General features: G+C 45.3%; 2 protein-coding genes and 1 long non-coding RNA gene across 4 annotated transcripts; all 3 read left to right on the plus strand.

Moving 5' to 3' along the window:
• The first annotated feature begins 2,681 nt into the window (after window positions 1-2,681).
• On the plus strand, window positions 2,682-11,319 carry LOC121844798 (NACHT, LRR and PYD domains-containing protein 3-like). Its single transcript, XM_042315339.1, has 8 exons — window positions 2,682-2,804; window positions 2,922-3,088; window positions 3,186-4,986; window positions 8,275-8,448; window positions 8,526-8,699; window positions 8,961-9,134; window positions 10,592-10,638; window positions 10,757-11,319. Exons 1-8 carry the CDS (start codon window positions 2,689-2,691, stop codon window positions 11,317-11,319), a joined length of 3,216 nt encoding a protein of 1,071 aa, XP_042171273.1. The 5' UTR covers window positions 2,682-2,688.
• A 4,437-nt stretch (window positions 11,320-15,756) lies between these two features.
• Window positions 15,757-16,804, plus strand: LOC112237558. Its single transcript, XR_002951435.2, has 3 exons — window positions 15,757-15,797; window positions 16,442-16,506; window positions 16,639-16,804. It is a non-coding gene; the product is annotated as an uncharacterized LOC112237558 (long non-coding RNA).
• Window positions 16,805-17,106: 302 nt separating this feature from the next.
• On the plus strand, window positions 17,107-20,732 carry LOC112237557 (NACHT, LRR and PYD domains-containing protein 1 homolog). Of its 2 annotated transcripts, XM_042315343.1 has the most exons (5): window positions 17,107-17,371; window positions 17,529-17,657; window positions 17,772-17,904; window positions 17,990-18,019; window positions 20,244-20,732. In XM_042315343.1, exons 1-5 carry the CDS (start codon window positions 17,141-17,143, stop codon window positions 20,576-20,578), a joined length of 858 nt encoding a protein of 285 aa, XP_042171277.1. In that variant the 5' UTR covers window positions 17,107-17,140; the 3' UTR covers window positions 20,579-20,732. The 2 variants fall into 2 exon arrangements, with proteins under 2 accessions (XP_042171277.1, XP_042171278.1); XM_042315344.1 differs by lacking the exon at window positions 17,990-18,019.
• The last annotated feature ends 602 nt before the right edge of the window (window positions 20,733-21,334 follow it).

A 21,334-nucleotide genomic window follows, 5' to 3' on the forward strand; every position in this document is an offset into this window, starting at 1 on the left:
TGTTAATAAAGGGAGGGGTGACGCTCTGTGGAGGTGCGTGATGAACCCCGTGCCTAATGGCTGCCAGTCCTGTGGTCTGTGGTCAGGTGCGTGATGAACCCCGTGCCTAATGGCTGCCAGTCCAGGTGTTAATCCTAAAGGGAGGGGTGACGCTCTGTGGTCAGGTGGTGCGTGATGAACCCCGTGCCTAATGGCTGCCAGTCCAGGGTGTTAATCCTAAAGGGAGGGGTGACGCTCTGTGGTCAGGTGCGTGATGAACCCCGTGCCTAATGGCTGCCAGTCCAGGGTGTTAATCCTAAAGGGAGGGGTGACGCTCTGTGGTCAGGTGCGTGATGAACCCCGTGCCTAATGGCTGCTAGTCCAGGGTGTTAATCCTTAAGGGAGGGTGCCAGGTGTTAGATCAATGTCAAGCTCTTGTACTCGCTGTTGATCGATGAATTTACCTGCTGCTCCTGAATCTATCGAGCCTTCTACGGACTTGGTAACCCCCTTCACTGTCATCAATACTGGGACGGAGAATTGGTCCTGGGAGATATTTAGAAAAAACTGCATGGCAGTGGAGGGACCCTTCTCATCTCTCCGTGGGGGGACAGAGCAATGCCTGAGTAGATGATCTTTCCCGCCACAGTATAGGCAGAGCCCTTCTTGGATTCGCTTTTGACGTTCAATACACGGGACAGGAGCACGGCCCAACTGCATGGGCTCTGGAAAACTGACAGGAAGACGGAATCATGGAAAGAGAAGGTTTCGGGTTCCTGTTCTTCGGAGGTCGGCGATGAGGTGGTCGATGGCGAAACGAATGTATTGATTTAAATCCTGAAGGTTGCCTCTACAGGCCAGCTCTGCCAGAAGTTCCATGTTGAGCCCTCTTCAGTAGATGCTAAGTAAAACAGACTGATTCCATCCACTCCCTGCAGACATGGTGCGGAACTCGAAGGCATACTCGGCAGCTGAATTGCGTCCTTGTTGAAGTTCCAGGAGGTCTCCTATAGGAGGGAGAGTGATCGAATGAATACCTCTTTGAAGAGCGTGTGGAAATGGGTCTCGGATCTGAGTTCTGTGCTGTTGGCAGTCCATGTGCCGGTGGCCCAATCCAGGGCTTTGCCTGTGAGTAGAGACACAACAAAATCTACCCTGCTCTTATCGATGGCGAAGTTAGTGGGGTTGTGCTCAATGGATTTGCTGCATTGCATCAGAAATCCCTGACATTTCCCAGGTGAACCGTCATATTTTCCAGGCATGTGTATGAACGAAGGAGGCTATCGGTTACGATACCTGGCATCGGAGGAGAAGGGATAGGCTGGCGGAGAAGATGGTTACGATACCTGGCATCGGAGGAGAAGGGACAGGCTGGCGGAGAAGATGGCACATTTCCTCCATAAACTCCTCTTGCTGGGTTAGGCGCCGCAGTAGCACCGCTGAATCCATTCCGTTTTTAGGTGAGCGGTAATGAATATTCAGGGAGAAGATTCACACGCAGAGCACAGCAGAAGTTGATTAAGCCTTCACAGAAGGCAGGAATCATGGTCACAAGCAGTCAATGGTAAAACACAGGTAGAAAGTCAAAACAATCAAACACTACCTCACAAACATACAAACAGAAAGAACTGAACTAAATAGGGAGCTGATGAGACCAGATGAGAAACGAACAGAGGTGAAATCAATGAACATAAATGGAAGACAGAGCTACGTTCCAGAACACAAAGAAACAGGGCTACGTTCCAGAACACAAAGAAACAGGGCTACGTTCCAGAACACAAAGAAACAGGGCTACGTTCCAGAACCACAAAGAAACAGGGCTACGTTCCAGAACACAAAGAAACAGGGCTACGTTCCAGAACACAAAGAAACAGGGCTACGTTCCAGAACACAAAGAAAACACGTTCCAAACAAAGAAACAGGGCTACGTTCCAGAACACAAAGAAACAGGGCTACGTTCCAGAACACAAAGAAACAGGGCTACGTTCCAGACCACAAAGAAACAGGGCTACGTTCCAGACCACAAAGAAACAGGGCTACGTTCCAGACCACAAAGAAACAGGGCTACGTTCCAGACCACAAAGAAAAAGCAGAACCTTACACTTGGTATAGAACAAATACCTGCCAGCTATTTTAACTGTTTGTCATGTATCCTTGGTAAATGTTCATAATGTCTACTACCGTCTTTCAGTCTAAACTGTAATGTTCTTTTAGTTGTGTGTACCCTGGGTAGACTAGCTGCTGTTATGGAGTCAGGGGATCCAACCAGGAAGACTAGCTGCTGTTATGGAGTCAGGGGATCCAACCAGGTAGACTAGCTGTTGTTATGGAGTCAGGGGATCCAACCAGGTAGACTAGCTGTTGTTATGGACTCAGCTTATCGGGATCCAAGTCAAATCAAATTAATAACATATTGGACTGCGTATGTTTAAATGCAACATGAATTCTCTGATTTAACTCTTTGACCACAGACAGTAAATGTGTTGTCATTGTTAATGGTTCTTCAATGTTCAGAAATATTGACTGTTCTGTTATCTCTTATTGTAGCTGAGTGAGCTGTGACTTACACCTAAAATGAGTCTCTCTGGGAAGAGAGAGGAGGAGACCACTGCCTCTAAAATTAGTCTCTCTGGGGAAAGAGAGGAGGGGAACATTGCTTCTAAAATGAGTCTATATGGGGAGAGAGAGGAGGGGACCACTGCTTCTAAAATGAGTCTATATGGGGAGAGAGAGGAGGAGACCACTGCCTCTAAAATGAGTCTAATTGGGGAGAGAGAGGAGGGGAACACTGCCTCCAGAATTACCCAAGACACCAGTTCGAAGAGGTAAGAGATTAAATGTAAAATTTACAGTTCTCTTAAAGATATAAGTGTTGTTGAAAGGAAGTAGATGAGGTATTGATTTGATTTTGATGAGGTGATCTGTCTCCCTGTTTTGTTCAGTGTCCAGAAGCCCAGAGCAGAGTCACCTACAACCAGCCTGCTATCAATGAGGAGTGATCAGCCACCTGCTTTCAGCCAGGAACCATTACCAGATGACAATAAGGAAGTGGATAGTTTGGACAGTGAGGATGCATTAAAGATCACACACAACCTTCTGGACAGAAGAAGTAAGACTGTGTTTCATACAATATTACAAAGAATGGTACAAAGGCCTTTTTAAAACACACAAACTTATGAGTCCCAACTCTCATTGTTTTCCTACAGGTCAAACTCTGCTGACAGTCCAACAAGAGATTAAGGCTAAACTGAAACACAAGTATCAACACATATCTGAAGGAATTGGACACCATGGAAACCAGAGTCTGTTCAAGGACATCTACACAGAGCTCTACATCACAGAGGGTGGAAGTGGAGGGCTCAATAATGAACATGAGGTTAGACAGATAGAGATGGCATCCAAGAAACAAACCACACAAGAGACACCAATCAAATGCAACGACATCTTCAAGCCTTTACCTGGACAAGACAAACCAATCAGAACTGTGCTGACAAAAGGAATCGCTGGTGTTGGAAAAACAGTCTCTGTGCAGAAAGTCATACTTGACTGGGCAGAGGGAAAAGCAAATCAGGACGTTCATTTCATGTTTCCTCTTCCTTTCCGTGATCTGAACCTGAAAAAGGACCAATACAGTCTGATGCAACATATTTCCCACTACTTGTCAGAGCTGAAAGAGATTGACAGCATTGAAGATGGTGAAACCAAAACTGTTTTCATTTTTGATGGTCTGGATGAGTGTCGACTTCCTCTAGACTTCAAAAACAATGAGAAGTGCTGTGATGTCACGAAGCCAACCTCAGTGGATGTGCTGCTGACAAATCTTATCAAGGGGAATCTGCTTCCCTCTGCTCTCCTCTGGATAACCTCACGGCCTGCAGCTGCCAATCAGATCCCTCCTGAGTGTGTTGACCAAGTGACAGAGGTACGAGGGTTCAATGATCCACAGAAGGAGGAATACTTAAGGAAGAAAATCAAAGATCCGAATCTGGCCAGTGAAATCATCAAACACATGAAGACGTCAAGGAGCCTCCACATCATGTGCCACATACCAGTCTTCTGTTGGATATCAGCCACTGTCCTTGAGATGATGCTGAAAGAGGCAGAGAAGGATGAAGTCCCCAAAACCCTGACCCAGATGTACTCACATTTCATTCTCATCCAAATCATTGCGAAGAACAAGAAGTACAACAAAGCCACAGAGACAAACCCCAAGGAACTGTCTCAGTCAGACAAAGAGATGATCCTGAAACTGGCAAAGCTGGCTTTCCAACAGCTGCAGAAGGGCAACCTGATCTTCTATGAGGAGGACCTGAGAGAGTGTGGCCTTGATGTCACAGAGGCGTCAGAGTACTCAGCATTGTGTACAGAGATCTTTAAAGAAGAATCTGGGCTGTACCAAGACAAGGTCTACAGCTTTCTGCATCTGAGCATTCAGGAGTTTCTAGCAGCAGTGCATGCTTTAGAATCATGTCTGGACAAGAAGGAAAATGTTTTCTCCCCAACTAGTGATGATGAAGAGAAGGAGTCAATCCAGTTGTCTGACTTACACAGGAGAGCAGTGGACCAGGCCTTGAAGAGTGAGAATGGACACCTGGACCTGTTCCTCCGCTTCCTTCTGGGTCTCTCACTGGAGTCCAATCAGAATCTGTTACGAGGCCTTCTGACACAGACAGGAAGTACAACACAGACCAATGAGGAAACAGTTGAGAGAACAGTCAGGTACCTTTCAGACAAGATCAAGGAGGAATCCTCACCAGAAAGGATCATCAACTTGTTTCACTGTCTGAATGAACTTGGTGCCAACTCTCTAGTTGAAGACATGCAGAACTCCCTGCATTCAGGAACTCTTTCAGAAACAAGACTAAAACCTGACCAATGTTCAGCCCTGGCCTACCTGTTACTGATGTCAGAGGAGGTGCTGGAGAAGTTTAAACTGAAGAGATACAACACATCAGAGAAAGGTTATCAGAGGTTAATGCCGGTAGTGAAAACCTGCAAGAGAGCACTGTAAGTTCTGTTATTGAGTTGATGTATACAGTATCATTATAATGAAGGATTTGTATATCTCACTGATTATCTCCTCTCTCCAGACTGGATGGCTGTAAACTCACATATAAATCCTGTGAGACTCTGGTCTCAATTCATCAGACACCAAACTGCCCTCTGAGAGAACTGGACCTCAGCTACAATGACCTGGAAGACAGAGGAGTGAAGCTGCTCTGTGTTGGACTAACCAATCCACTCTGCAACATACAGACAGTAGTGTGAGTTAAATATCTTCAGTTTCCCCTGTTTCTTTATTGTTTATTTTTTGTAGTTATTACATGTACATAAAATGTGATAAATATATAAAATAAATGTTACGACTCTCTTGGTGTGGATGGAGGATGGAACAATATCAGTCTATCAATTCCATCACAAGGATGGAACAATATCAGTCTAACACATAGGAGAGTAAACCTGCTAGTCTGGCATATTTATTCAAAATAATAGAATCACATAGGTTCTCAAACTGTAACTGAAAACTAAAGGCTCTAATGATCTGAACCTAGAGTAAGACTTGAATGAAAACTAGCTCGGCTGCTACCCAGCTTCACTTGCAGTCCGGCTAGTTTTCCTGTGGAGACCACAATGTCCAGCCAGGAGCTCTCCCTTGCTGAACTAAAGCAACACCTTAAATGTCCCAGGAGCGTTGCTGCATAACGAGGCTAAGTGGACTCAGGAGTGGATATAGCCCTGCAGCCTAGCTTGCGGCAGCCTAGCTTGCGGCAGCCTAGCTTGCGGCAGCCTAGCTTGCGGCAGCCTAGCTTGCGGCAGCCTAGCTTGCGGCAGCCTAGCTTGCGGCAGCCTAGCTTGCGGCAGCCTAGCTTGCGGCAGCCTAGCTTGCGGCAGCCTAGCTTGCGGCAGCCTAGCTTGCGGCAGCCTAGCTTGCGGCAGCCTAGCTTGCGGCAGCCTAGCCTAGCTTGCGGCAGCCTAGCCTAGCTTGCGGCAGCCTAGCCTAGCTTGCGGCAACCTACAATGCTGGTTGTGGGGTGTTGCTGACGCTCAAAACAGTGGCTATCCCCCGGCCACATTCCTGGAGGCACCACACAAAGGTTAAATATCTTGAGTGAGTTGGTATGTTTTTAACATGAGTTATTCCTCAGCATTGTTGAAGGCTCATTTCTGATTGGCTAGAAGGGCATTCTAGAATGCACATTCAAATCAGATAACGGGACAGTTGGAAAAGATATTATGACGCGATAAACGCCTATACATGCAGAGAGGACATGCAACAAAGTTACAGAAAGCAAAACGGAAATTGGATACATTGTGAACACAGGACTAGCGAAGTCAATTGGATACATTGTGAACACAGGACTAGCGAAGTCAATTGGATACATTGTGGACACAGGACTAGCGAAGTCAATTGGATACATTGTGGACACATGACTAGCGAAGTCAATTGGATACATTGTGAACACAGGACTAGCGAAGTCAATTGGATACATTGTGGACACATGACTAGCGAAGTCAATTGGATACATTGTGAACACAGGACTAGCGAAGTCAATTGGATACATTGTGAACACAGGACTAGCGAAGTCAATTGGATACATTGTGAACACAGGACTAGCGAAGTCAATTGGATACATTGTGAACACAGGACTAGCGAAGTCAATTGGATACATTGTGGACACATGACTAGCGAAGTCAATTGGATACATTGTGAACACAGGACTAGCGAAGTCAATTGGATACATTGTGAACACACAGGACATTGTGAACACAGGACTAGCGAAGTCAATTGGATACATTGTGAACACAGGACTAGCGAAGTCAATTGGATACATTGTGAACACAGGACTAGCGAAGTCAATTGGATACATTGTGGACACATGACTAGCGAAGTAAATTTGATACATTGTGGACACAGGACTAGCGAAGTCAATTGGATACATTGTGGACACAGGACTAGCGAAGTCAATTGGATACATTGTGGACACAGGACTAGCGAAGTCAATTGGATACATTGTGGACACAGGACTAGCGAAGTCAATTGATACATTGTGGACACAGGACTAGCGAAGTCAATTGGATACATTGTGGACACAGGACTAGCGAAGTCAATTGGATACATTGTGGACACAGGACTAGCGAAGTCAATTGGATACATTGTGGACACATGACTAGCGAAGTCAATTGGATACATTGTGGACACAGGACTAGCGAAGTCAATTGGATACATTGTGGACACAGGACTAGCGAAGTCAATTGGATACATTGTGGACACAGGACTAGCGAAGTCAATTGGATACATTGTGAACACAGGACTAGCGAAGTCAATTGGATACATTGTGAACACAGGACTAGCGAAGATAGACGTAGCTAGTTAGCAATTGATTCATTTTTGCAGATGATTGTTTTTTTCAGAGCATTTGATGACTTGAACATGAATTTCTCATGTCCCTACTGTTGCAGACATGACACTTTTGAGGGAGCATGCAATTGGCATGGTGACTACAAGAATGTCCACCAGAGCTGTTTCCAGAGAACTCAATGTTTATTTCTCTACCATAAGCCGCATCCAACTTCATTTTAGGTTTGCTGATGTCAACTTTGTGAACCGAGTGCCCCATGGCGGCGGGAGGGTTATGGTATGGACAGGAATAAGCTACGGACAATGAACACAATTGCATTTTATCAATGGCAATTTGAAAAGCACAGAGATACAGTGACGAGATCCTGAGGCCCATTGTCGTGCCATTCATCTGCCGCCATCGCCTCATGTTTCAGCATGATAATGCACAGCCCCATATTGGATCTGTGCACAATTCCTGGAAGCTAAAACATTTCCCAGTTCTCTCATGTCCTGCATACTCACCAGACATGTCACCCATTGAGCATGTTTGGGATGCTCTGGATCGAAAGTGTACGACAGCATGTTCCAGATCCCACCAATATCCAGCAACTTCGCACAGCCATTGAAGAGGAGTGGGAGAACATTCCACAGGCCACAATAAACAGCCTGATCAACTCTATACGAAAGGAGATGTGTTGCGCTGCATGAGGCAAATGGTGGTCACTGGTTTTCTGAGTTATATCTGTATTCCCAGTCATGTGAAATTCATAGTTTAGGGCCTAATGAATTAATTTCAATTAGTTGATTTCCTAATGAACTGTACCTCAGTTCAATCTTTGAAGTGGTTGCATGTTGAGTTTATATTTTTTGGTTCAATGTACTTTGCTGTCATTCTGCCTGCAGAGGTCCCGACTGTGTTAGAAACAGTGTATCACTATATCTCCTCTCTCCAGACTAGCCGGCTGTAACCTCACAAATGAATCCTGTGAGACTCTGGCCTCAGCTCTGCAGACACCAAACTCCCCCATAAGAGAACTGGACCTCAGCTACAATGACCTGGGAGACAGAGGAGTGGAGCTGCTCTGTGTTGGACTAACCAGTCCACTCTGCAACATACAGACACTAGTGTGAGTTAAATATCTTCAGTATGAGTTATTATGTGGATGTTTTATACGTGTTAATCATGTGTTCTTCTGCCCTCTAGTCTAGGTCAGTGTGGTCTGACAGAGGGTTGCTGTTCAGATCTGGCCTCAGTCCTGAGTTCACCCAACTCACAACTGAAACAACTGGAGCTGAGAGACAATGACCTGCAGGACTCAGGAGTTACACTGCTGTCTGCTGGACTGAAGGATCCAGACTATAAACTACACACACTGGGGTAAGTACAGCTGTTTCAGTCAGGTTGGTACTGGGCTGAGTTACACTGCTGTCTGCTGGACTGGAGGATCCAGACTGTAAACTACACACACTGGGGTAAGTACAGCTGTTTCAGTCAGGTCGGTACTGAGCTTAGTGAAATAAATACTCTAAAAATCTAATATTTCATCACAATGTTTGTGTCATGGACAAATGGATGGGTGTCCTACAAGATGATTGACACCAGTACACCAACCTAGACATCTGTTGTGTCTCTCTGTAGGCTGTCTGGCTGTCTGGTCACAGAGGAGGGCTGTACTGCTCTGTCTTCAGCTCTGAGGTCAAACCCCTCCCACCTGAAAGAGCTGGACCTGAGCTACAATCACCCAGGAGACTCTGCAGGGGAACTGCTTTCAGCTGCTCTGGTGGATCCCACATATAAACTGATGAAGCTGAAGTAAGTCAGAATAGATTTCCTAATAGTGTGAGCAGCGGTCGTGTCATACAGGTGCAATACCAATGATGTGAGCCCGTTGGAATTACCTGGATTTCTGCATCAGTTGGTCATAAAAGTCACAACAATAGACAAACACAGTGTGCTTAAACTAATAACACACAAACTATTCTATTTGTATTGTCTATATTGAATACAGAATTTAACCATTCACAGTGTAGATTGGAAAAAGTATGTGAACCCCTAGGCTAATGACTTCTCCAAAAGCTAATTGGAGTCAGGAGTCAGCTAACCTGGAGTCCAATCAATGAGACGAGATTGGAGATGTTGGTTAGAGCTACGTTGCCCTATAAAAAAAACTCACAAAATTTGAGTTTGCTATTCACAAGAAGCATTGCCTGATGTGAACCATGCCACGAACAAAATAGATCTCAGAAGACCTAAGATCCCACCTGATGTGGGAGAGAGAGTGAGAGGGGAGCCACAATATACAAAGATATATAGTTATGTGTGTTTCCTGTCCTTCATGAGATCACCAAATGAAACGACACGCGACATGACTGTATCTTAAGTGTCCACGGACCATTCCCACATTCTCAAAAATGGAAATATTGTTTAATTCTCCCATTTTGGGGATTAGGAGTTTTCTAAAGAGAAGTTCTTTGTTCTCCATAGGTTCTCTTGCTCCATACTCCATGGCAGCAAAGAGTGAGAGTTTTTAGCAGGAGTTTATGACCGTTTTAAAACCTGATGTGGGAGAGAGAGTGAGAGGGGAGCCACGATATACACCCCTAAAGGTCGTGACAATGGTGTGTTCAATAAATACATGAAATCGTAGAATTGTTTGTGTCTTATTAGTATAAGCAGACTGTGTTTGTCTATTGTTGTTTACATTTGATGACCAATTTATGCAGAATTCCAGGTAATCCCAAAGGGTTCACATACTTTTTCTTGCCACTGTATGTAGTGGAGTAGGTTCAGTAACATGAGGACATGATGGTAGAATTAATAAGGGGGAAGTTTACCCAGCAGGCTGAGCACTCCAACACAGCATACATCATCACCACATGAATACTCTTCTTCTGCATCTCTGATATCCTGTTGGAAATGTACTCCATTCTGTATGCAGTAGGTAGGATAGAATACCTGTATGTCTCTAGTAATGAATTATACTCCGTTCTGTACGCAGTAGGGTGGATGGAATACCTGTATGTCTCCGTTCTGCATGCAGTAGGTAGGATAGAATACCTGTATGTCTCTAGTAATGAATTGTACTCTGTTCTGTATGCAGTAGGTAGGATAGAATACCTGTATGTCTCCAGTAATGAACTGTACTCCATTCTGTATGCAGTAGGTAGGATAGTAATGAACTGGGATAGTGCACCAGAACCCAACAATATGGTTTAAATGTTGACTGCTTTATTAGGTCTTTGTCAGTCAATAACCTGTTTCTCCTACAGTGTGGATCATGGCGGAGAGTGCAGGCTGAAATCAGGGCTGAGGAAATGTAAGTCTCTTCAATCCTAATTAACTATATATTCAGAACTATAGTAACTAATCAGTACTTGCACTGTAACATTTTATATGAAGATGTGGTTTGATTAAACTCTCCTTTTTGTCTACAGATGCTTGTCATCTCACCCTGGACCCAAATACAGTAAACCCACACCTGATACTGTCTGAGGGGAACAGGAAGGTGACATGGGTGTTGGAGAAGCAACATTATGAAGACCATCCAGACAGATTTGATTGTCTTTTCCAAGTTCTCTGCAGAGAAGGCTTATCTGGAGGTCGTTATTACTGGGAGGTGGAGATGGACGGTGACCAGATTTACATCGGTGTGGTGTACAAAGGAATGAAGAGGAAGGGAGATGAGGATGACAGTTGGATTGGACTCAATAGGAAGTCCTGGTGTTTATTCTGCTCTGATAGCGGTTATGACTTTTACCATCCTGGAGTCAGTGTCAGAAGATCCATCTCTGATCCTGTTCCTAACAGAGTTGGAGTGTATCTGGACTGGTCAGCTGGTACTTTGTCCTTCTATAGTGTGTCCTCCTCTGGTACACTGACACACCTTTACACAGAACACACCAGATTCACTGAACCCCTCTATCCTGGGTTTGGGTTTGAGGTTTCCTCCTCCTCAGTCACTCTGTGTCAGATAGACGATCGACACAATCAAAGGTGAGTCATCGATCTAGGTAACAATCATTCTAGGTAACATAATAACAAAATCCTCATCAATCATCCTACCAGGAATCAAGGTAAGACCCAGATTCAGACACATTGATTTGACAATGGTTTAATATTCCAACAGGGGCAGGCAATAGACAGGTCGAGGTAGGCAGGGGTCACTAAACCAGAGGTGGGGCAAAGGTACAGGTCGGCAGGCGGGCAGGCTCAGGGTCAGGGGCAGCCAGAGTGGTCAGGCAGGCTGATTAAGAGTCAGGACAGCCAAGGGTCAAAACCAGAAGGGCGAGAAAAGAGAGAGTGGGAAAAGCAGGAGCTGAGAGCAAAACCGCGGCTGACTTGACAAACAAGACGAACTGGCAACAGACAAACAGAGAACACAGGTATAAATACACAGGGGGTAATAGGGAAGATGGGCGACACCTGGAGGGGGGTGGAGGCAATCACAAAGACAGGTGAAACAGATCATGGTGTGACAGTACCCCCCCCCTCTAGGGGCGCATACCTGGTTGACCGTGGTGTCAGCGTTGAAAATCTGCGATGAGGCCTAGGTCCGGGATGTCCCTGGCAGGGACCCAGCACCTCTCCTCTGGGCCATAACCCTCCCAGTCAACCTGGTACTGGAACCCGCTGCCCCAAGGTCGAATCTTCAGGAGATGCCTCACTGTGTAAGCCGGTAGAGGGGTGGGCCTGGAAACACCAGAGACAAAGGTCTGTGAGACATTGGTTTGAGTCTGGACACATGAAAGGTGGAATGTATACAAAGGGTACAGGGCAACAGAAGAAGAACAGCAGAGGGGCTTATAATCTTGGAGATTGGGAATGGGCCGATAAACTTGCGGGAGAGTTTGTGGGATTCCACCCGGAGCGGCAGATCCTGGGTGGATAGCCATACCTTCTGCCCAAGACGATACCGGGGAGCCGGGGTCCGATGGTGACCCGCTTGTCGTCGATACCTGGAGGTGGTCTTGAGGAGGGCTGACCGGGCTCTCCTCCAGGTACGGCGACAGCGGCGGACAAACATCTGGGCAGAAGGTACGCTGATCTCTTCCTCCTGCTAGCGGAGACCAGGCAGCGCAGAGTAGTCTCAAGATCCTGTTTGGCTCGCTCCGACTGTTCATTGGACTGGGGGAGGAGGACAATCTGGCCTATGACCCAATGAGGGTGCAGAACGCCTTCCAGAACTGGGATGAGAACTGAGGACCCCGGTCGGAGAACATGTCCACGGGAGGTCCATGGATCCGGAAGACGTGCTGCACCATGAGCTGGGCCGTCTCCTTGGACCAGGGTAGTTTTGGGAGAGGAATGAAGTAAGCGGCCTTGAAAACCAGTCAACCATGGTCATGATGGCAGTGAAGACCAGCCGGAGCCGAGGAGTCTTATTCTGAGCACAGACCGTGCAGGTGGAGACAAACACATGATGGCATCAGCAGACCAGTTAATGAGGGATTGTGTCACTGGAGACAGCTCGTCGGCCCGTCGGGTGAGGAATCCCAATACCTCTGAAGCTGGAACCATGACATCTGACTTGGTAATGGACATCTGGACCACCATCGGCAGGCCACCAAAACCGTTGTCGACAATCATCATGAAGGGGCCAGGGTCCGATGGGAGTCCCGGGTGGCAGGGATCCCCTCCAGGACCGGAGAAGATGAAGATGTCATCTTGGTAGAAATCGGCCCGAACCGGTTCAGCAGAGAACATCATTGACCAGAGCCACAAACAAATGGCATGACCAGATCTGGTTATCCAGGGCAGATGGTCAAAGTGATGAGGGCTTGGAGAAGGGTGACCCCCTGGAGCAGCAAGGCAGGCCGGAGATGAGTGGTAGCAGGAGTGTTCTTCACTGCCTCCCGGACCGATGCATGAGGACGGATAAAACCTGAAGCAGAGTCCCTATACTAGCCAGATGGCAGAGGTGAGAGCCGAAGGTCATCACCAGGCACGAAGGTCATGGACTCCGCAGGGGAAGGATCATCTCGGGCTCCAGCCCATGATGGCATCAGCAGACCAGTTAATGAGGGGATTGTGTCACCAGGAGAATCCCGGGGCTGGAAGCTGAGTTACTTGAGGCTTGTTCCCAGACAACCCGTGGAGTGGTTGTGGAAAAAGTGTTCTTCCAGAGTGGAACAAGGGGAGAAGATGAAGATGTCATCTTGGTGGCCAGCCCATCGATATCAAATCAGGGTAAGACCCAGATGCAGACACATTGAATTGACAATAGTTTAATATTCCAACAGGGGCAGGCTATAAACAGCTCAAAGCAGGCAGGGGTCAGTAAACCAGAGGTGGGGCAACAGTACCAAACGGCAGGCAGGCTCAGGGTCAAGGTAGGCAGAGGTCAACAATCCAGAGGTAAGGTAGGGAGTGATCTGAGTGGAAGGAGGAAGGCTAAAGTTAGAAGACGAGGGCACACTGAGCTAGGAATGCCCGACAGGTGCTCGGCTCTCCATTGAAATGTTCTGTAGGAGGGCGAGACAACCCGTGGAATTGCTCCAGAAAACTGTCCAACGCCCGGTCATGGCATTCAGCCAACGTTTGGACCCCCCTCCACAAGGCGACGAAGCAATTCCTCGTGCCTATCGATGGTGGCTCACTGGGTGGAGATGGCGTTGTACAGCTGGCCCGTGTCTGCTGGGTCAGTCATGGCCAGTTCGTATTATCAGGAATCAGGGTAAGACCCAGATGCAGACACATTGAATTGACATGAGGCGATTCAAAGCAGTACAGGTCGGCAGGCAGGCTCAGGGGCAGGCAGAGTGGTCAGGCAGGTGGTCTAAGAGTCAGGACCGGCAAGGGTCAAAACCAGAAGGGCGAGAAAAAGAGAGACTGGGAAAAGCAGGAGCTGAGAACAAAAACGCTGGTTAACTTGACAAACAAGACGAACTGGCAACAGACAAACAGAGAACACAGGTATAAATACACTGGGGATAATGGGGAAGATGGGCAGTTTAAGATCCAACAGGGGCAGATACACCTGGTGGGGGGGGCCACATTCCAGGAGACAATCAAAACAAGGACAAACAGGAGAACAAAAACGCTGGTTAACAGACAAACAAAACTGGCAACAGGTGAACACAGGTATAAATACACATAATGGGGAAGATGGGCTACACCCAGTGAGACAATCACAAGGACAAGATAGATATATGACACATGCCAGTTTGATAGATATATCTGTGTTTCAATCCACCTCATCCACGGTGAAAGGTCTTTTGTCAGGGGACTCATCTGAAGTCAGAACTGTCGACGTGCCAACTTCTGTTTGTAGTGTCAGAACCGGTTTGGCTACAAACTCATCTGACCCCACAATGAGAAGTGGAGATTTTCACGAACACGATGGTGTTCTCCATTTGAAGGTAGTGTTGTCACTAACCCCCAAAAAGGGGTTCATCACTATGTGTAAAACATATTGCCAAAGCGTTCTTATATCTCCTACATGTAGGAAAGACACTTCAAAACCTTGTCTTATGATTTATTTTTTGACTGTCTTCTATGTATGTGTTCTTCAATGTGTTTCTATGGGCTTAGATTAGTAGTAGTTATATTAGTAGTAGTGGTGTGTTTTATTGTGTTCTGTTGGACCTACAGACAGTTAGATTAGTAGGAGAGGTGTGTTTTCATGTGTTCTGTTGGACCTATAGACAGTAAGACCGTATGTATGTATGCTATATCAAGCCTTTATAAGTTATATTTAGTTTAATCACTGTCCTCCTGCTTGTCCATCACCAGCGACCATGGTGGAGAGTGTTGGATCAAGCCTGGACCTGAGAACACCAGAGACCATGGTGGAGAGTGTTGGACCAAGCCTGGACCTGAGAACACCAGAGACCATGGTGGAGAGTGTTGGACCAAGCCTGGACCTGAGACATGTGAGTTAACTGATAATTGTTTTTAAAATCAAAATATGCCAAAACATTCATTATAGTTTAGTCCCAGGCAAGGAACACAATCATGATCTATTTGGTCAAAACAAACTTAAAGGTAGATTCAGCGATATGATGTAACAAACTTAAAGGTAGATTCAGCGATATGACGTAGATGCACAAAGTAAACAGCATAATGGGTGAACTTCCATAACAACTAAGAGTATTGGAGAGCAAGGATAACCTTCTCTGCTGTTTTGGTCCCATGACTAACACGCTGTAAGAGAGTGAAGAGAACCCACGCACCTGGGCAGATACTGTGTGTGACTGTGTGAGAGAGAAGTCAGGCATCTTGCTCATTATAATATCTGTGGTGCTGCTCGTACATCATCATTTATCTGACTCTACCTTTAAGCTCTCATCCTAGAATCTACCAGAAATCAGGCCCCCAACATCTACAAAACATTATATATTATTATATTATATAAGTTATATTAATTTTTATTACAAGTCTATTTAATAATTATTAATTAATTATTACATTGTCAATTTTAAACTATTTTTGACTTCAGGGATTCCTAAGAGCTGTAAGACTTGTGACCATGTTGAGGTAAGTCATAATGTCAATTATTACTTTTACATACCTGCAGGAGTCAGGCACAGTCTCAAAGCCAGGTGTGTACTGACCAACCATTCATCCTGGGATATAGACAGTCCTGTGTTCTGCTTTAGTAATATAAACACAGTCTCAAAGCCAGGTGTGTACTGACCAACCATTCATACTGGGATATAGACAGTCCTGTGTTCTGCTTTAGAAATATAAACACAGACTCAAAGCCAGGTGTGTACTGACCAACCATTCATACTGGGATATAGACAGTCCTGTGTTCTGCTTTAGAAATATAAACACAGTCTCAAAGCCAGGTGTGTACTGACCAACCATTCATACTGGGATATAGACAGTCCTGTGTTCTGCTTGTGGGCATGCAGGACTTTACCTGTTGTCATATTTTGTCATTAGACAGTTTAATTGATAAATCCCCAGCATTCCATGTATCATTGAATAAATATATTTGATGAGTTACTTTGGTTAATGGGCCAGTTTCCCCGGACACAGATTAAGTCTAGTCCTGGACCTTAAAGAACTTTCTATTGAAACTTCCATTGAGCATGCTTTTTAGTCCAGCACTAGGCTCAATCTGTGTCCAGGAAACAGGCCCCATATGTATTACTGACATGCTTGTCCTTGTTCAGGACTCCACACACTGGCATCAGATTGAACCCTTGACTTCCACTGTCCAGGGAGTGACAATGTTCAGGTAAAATAACTACTTTTAACATTTCATTCCACTTGCTAGTGTATTTCCCCATTACCTTTGGGAATAGTCTTCTAATCCAACCTCTCCATTTGACCATTGACCCTCTCTACCACATCTGGTTGTTGCCATCAGACACAAGACACCCAGAGGGAGTTATGAGTGCACAGTGTCTGGGCTCCGCTGGCTGTGTGAGAGAGATGTCATTCTGAAGTATCACTTCAGGAACTGGGAACCCTACAGTCAACTTCTGAAAGACATGCAGTACACACAAGGTGGTCCATTGCTGGACATCACTATGGAGTTAGGTGAACTGGAGGAAGTTCATCTGCCACACTGTTTCTGTTTAGGTAAAACCATATAGAAATAATATTCAGAAAGATGTTTCCATGTAACTGAGTTTCACTTCCTGTTCCTAGGCCGTCATTGAAAATAAGAATTTGTTCTTTAAATGACTTGCCTAGTTAAATAAAGGTAAAATTAAAAATAATGAATGAACTGCTCTGGGAGTTTGAGTTTACTGTGATCTGGTAATGCATATTCTTTGTGTTTTAGTTGGATGAATAATACAATATTTGTCATTCTGTCTCCTTTTGTATTGTGTTGTTCAGGGACCAACCCTTCCCTGAGGAATGAGATGAAGATTCTTCATGTAGAGGAACATGGAGTGTCTTTAGAGGAAGTGCATGAGGTCACCAGATTCCATGCTAAGATTCTCCATCCCAAGTTCTCAGCTATCTCTCTGATACTGAGGTTACTGTCTTGGAACGTAGATGTCCACTGTGAGCTGATGCTCTATCTGACAGTGAAAAGGGAAACACTAATTCCACGCCTGTACCTGTTCCCCAGTAACCCCGGCCAAATACAGGTGAGAGACCATTATTATAGAGATGACTTTAACTAACCAATGGTGTAGTTTATGTTGACACTCATTACATGAAGATAAGTGTGTTGCTAGTTTTCTAAATAATGTTTGAGTAAGACTATACATTGACTGGCTGGGTATTCCATGCCTCGTTTCGCAGGCTGTGGAACAACAGGAAATAAAGTTTCAAGGATCTAAAAGGTTTCCCAACACAAGACCAGAGCGGTCCTTCAAACTGAATAGTTACTTCAGACTGAACATTCCCTGTTCTACCTCCATCAATCCACCGGTACAGTTTTAGTAGACTAAGAACATGAATCTGACATTTCAGTCACAGTTCTATGCATTGATCTCTCTCGCTGTCTCTCTCTCTCTCTCTCTCACCATCTCTCTCCCCCTCCAGAGGGTTCATCTCATACATAGAGACACCACACCAAGCTTTTTCAGGGCGGTTGTGAAAATGACAGGGATTGACATTGCGATGGAATTATTTGGTGATGATGAGACGACAGCGTGGAAAGAAATAGTACCAACAGGTAGGAGCACATGTCAATCATAACTTTGTACTTTAGTACCAGATGCTGTTTAGAGTGATATAACCTAATTTTGTTTATCTTTCAGATGAATACATCACTGACACCCATTCAACTAGTAAGTTAACATGAGAGTTACAGAGCATTCGGAAAGTATTCAGACCCCTTGACTTTTTCCACTTTTTCTTACGTTACAGCCTTGTTCTAAAATGGATTCAATTGTTTTCTTTCCTCATCAATCTACACACATTACCCCATAATGACATCACAATACCCCATAATGACATCACAATACCCCATAATGACATCACAATACCCCATAATGGCATCACAATACCCCATAATGACATCACAATACCCCATAATGACAAAGCAAAAACAGATATCACATTTACATAAGTATTCAGAACCTTTACTCAGCACAGAGTTTCTCCCATTCTTCTCTGCATATCCTTTTAAGCGCTGTCAGGTTGGATGGGGAGTGTTGCTGCACAGCTAGTTTAAGGTCTCTCCAGAGATGTTAGATCGGGTTCAAGTCCGGACTCTGGCTGGGCCTCTCATGGACATTCAGAGACTTGTCCCCAATCCACTCCTGTGCTTTCTTGACTGTGCGCTTAGGGATGTTGTCCTGTTGGAAGGTGAACCTTTGCCTCAGTCTGAGGTCCTGAGCGCTCTGGAGCAGGTTTTCATCAAGGATCTCTGTACTTTACTCCGTTCATCTTTCCCTCGATCCTAACTTGTCCCCCAGTCGTTGTCACTGAAAACATCCCCACAGTATGATGCTGCCACCTCCATGCTTCACCGTACAGATGCTGCCACCTCCATGCTTCACTGTAGGGATGGTGACAGGTTTCTTCCAGATGTGAAGCTTGGCATTCAGGCCAAAGAGTTCAATCTTGGTTTCATCATACCCAGATAATCTTGTTTCTCGTGGTCTGAGAGTCTTATCATGCCTTTTGTCAATCTCCAAGCAGGCTGTCATGTGTCTTTTACTGAGGAGTGGCTTCCGTCTGGTCACTCTGACATAAAGGCCTGATTGGTGGAGTGCTGCAGAGATAGTTGTCCTTATGGAAGTTTCTCTCATCTCCACAGAGGAACTCTGGAGCTCTGTCAGAGTGACTATTGGGTTCTTGATCACCTTCCTGACCAAGGCCCTTCTGTCCAGACTGCTCAGTTTGGCCGGGCGGCCAGCTCTAGGAAGAGTCTTGTTGGTTTCAAACTTCTTCCATTTAAGAATGATGGCTACCACTGTGTTCTTGGGGATCTTCAAATGTAGAAACATCTCAAGGATGATCAATGGAAACAAGATTCATGTTGTGTGTAGATTGATTTTAGAAAAAGGCTGTAACGTAACAAAATGTGGATCAAGTCATACTTTCCGAATGCAATGTACAAACCAATGACTTGCGGGCCAGTCAACATGGTTTACTGTAGGACCTGAACTAGTCCTGATTATAAAATACTGTCTTCAAGAACAATGACATCTCCTCCAGGACTTAATGTAGATTAGCCTGGTTCTGAATGTCCCAATGACATCTCATCCAGGACTTGATGTAGATTAGCCTGGTTCTGAATGCCCCAATGACATCTCCTCCAGGACTTGATGTAGATTAGCCTGGTTCTGAATGCCCCAATGACATCTCCTCCAGGACTTGATGTAGATTAGCCTGGTTCTGAATGCCCCAATGACATCTCCTCCAGGACTTGATGTAGATTAGCCTGGTTCTGAATGCCCCAATGACATCTCCTCCAGGACTTGAGCCTGGTTCTGATTGCCCCAATGCCTGGTTCTGGTTCTGAATGCCCCAATGACATCTCCTCCAGGACTTGATGTAGATTAGCCTGGTTCTGAATGCCCCAATGACATCTCCTCCAGGACTTGATGTAGATTAGCCTGGTTCTGAATGCCCCAATGACATCTCCTCCAGGACTTGATGTAGATTAGCCTGGTTCTGAATGCCCCAATGACATCTCCTCCAGGACTTGATGTAGATTAGCCTGGTTCTGAATGCCCCAATGACATCTCCTCCAGGACTTGATGTAGATTAGCCTGGTTCTGAATGCCCCAATGACATCTCCTCCAGGACTTGATGTAGATTAGCCTGGTTCTGAATGCCCCAATGACATCTCCTCCAGGACTTGATGTAGATTAGCCTGGTTCTGAATGCCCCAGTCTGTTTTTCTATGTCTGTGAAACCGTCCCTAAATGTGAATATGTTGTATGTTCAGGTCGTTATTGTAAAACAGAATGTTTTCTCAATACTTTTATTTTAGGAGTCTGCTTCTAAATGACTGAAATGTAAATGTACAAATGTAATTATTTTGTAACCTGACTCTCTCAGGTGCTGTGTTGGGGGCAGGGCGTCCGCCTGAGAGAAGTCTGACTTGTTCTACAAAACTGCAGCTGCGTTCTGTACGGACAGAGTTTGTGAAACGAGTATCAGGACCTGTCCTGAATGAACTGCTGGACGGACTCCTGCAACACACAGTCATCAACCAGGAGGAAATGGAGTCAGTGAAGGTGATAGCTGAGAGGGCAGAGAAGGCACGTGACATCATCGACATGGTGTTGAGAAAAGGAACTGAGTCGTGTTCCAGGATGATCAACCTTCTTCGGGATATTGACCCCTATCTTTGGTCAATGCTTCAGATTAACAGTGTTGGGGTACCAACCTAATGGTAGAATGTATAGTAACAGTGTTGGGGTACCAACCTAATGGTAGAATGGATAGTAACAGTGTTGGGGTACCAACCTAATGGTAGAATGGATAGTAACAGTGTTGGGGTACCAACCTAATGGTAGAATGGATAGTAACAGTGTTGGGGTATCATTCTAATGGTAGAATGGATAGTAACAGTGTTGGGGTATCATTCTAATGGACAGTAACAGTGTTGGGGTACCAACCCAATTGTAGAATGGATAGTAACAGTCTTGGGGTACCAACCTAATGGTAGAATGGATAGTAACAGTGTTGGGGTACCGACCTAATGGTAGAATGGATAGTAACAGTGTTGGGGTATCATTCTAATGGTAGAATGGATAGTAACAGTGTTGGGGTATCATTCTAATGGTAGAATGGGTAGTAACAGTGTTGGGGTAGCAACCTAATGGATAGTAACAGTGTTGGGGTATCATTCTAATGGTAGAATGGATAGTAACAGTGTTGGGGTACCAACCTAATGGATAGTAACAGTGTTGGGGTACCAACCTAATGGATAGTAACAGTGTTGGGGTACCAACTGGTGATGTGTGGGTCTCATCTGCAGTCCCCACGGTTAAATCTGTGTGTTTAGGGTCATGAAATACTGTGTGGATGAAGGGCGGGTGTCTGGTAGGCGGGTTGAATGAAGTGAAAACAATACCTTAAAGACAAATCCATAAATGTATCATTCTAGTACAATTTACATTGAGGTTTTTCTTTCATTGTTTTAA

The sequence above is a fragment of the Oncorhynchus tshawytscha genome, unplaced genomic scaffold (genome assembly GCF_018296145.1).
Source record: "Oncorhynchus tshawytscha isolate Ot180627B unplaced genomic scaffold, Otsh_v2.0 Un_contig_5929_pilon_pilon, whole genome shotgun sequence".
Lineage (NCBI taxonomy): Eukaryota > Metazoa > Chordata > Actinopteri > Salmoniformes > Salmonidae > Oncorhynchus > Oncorhynchus tshawytscha.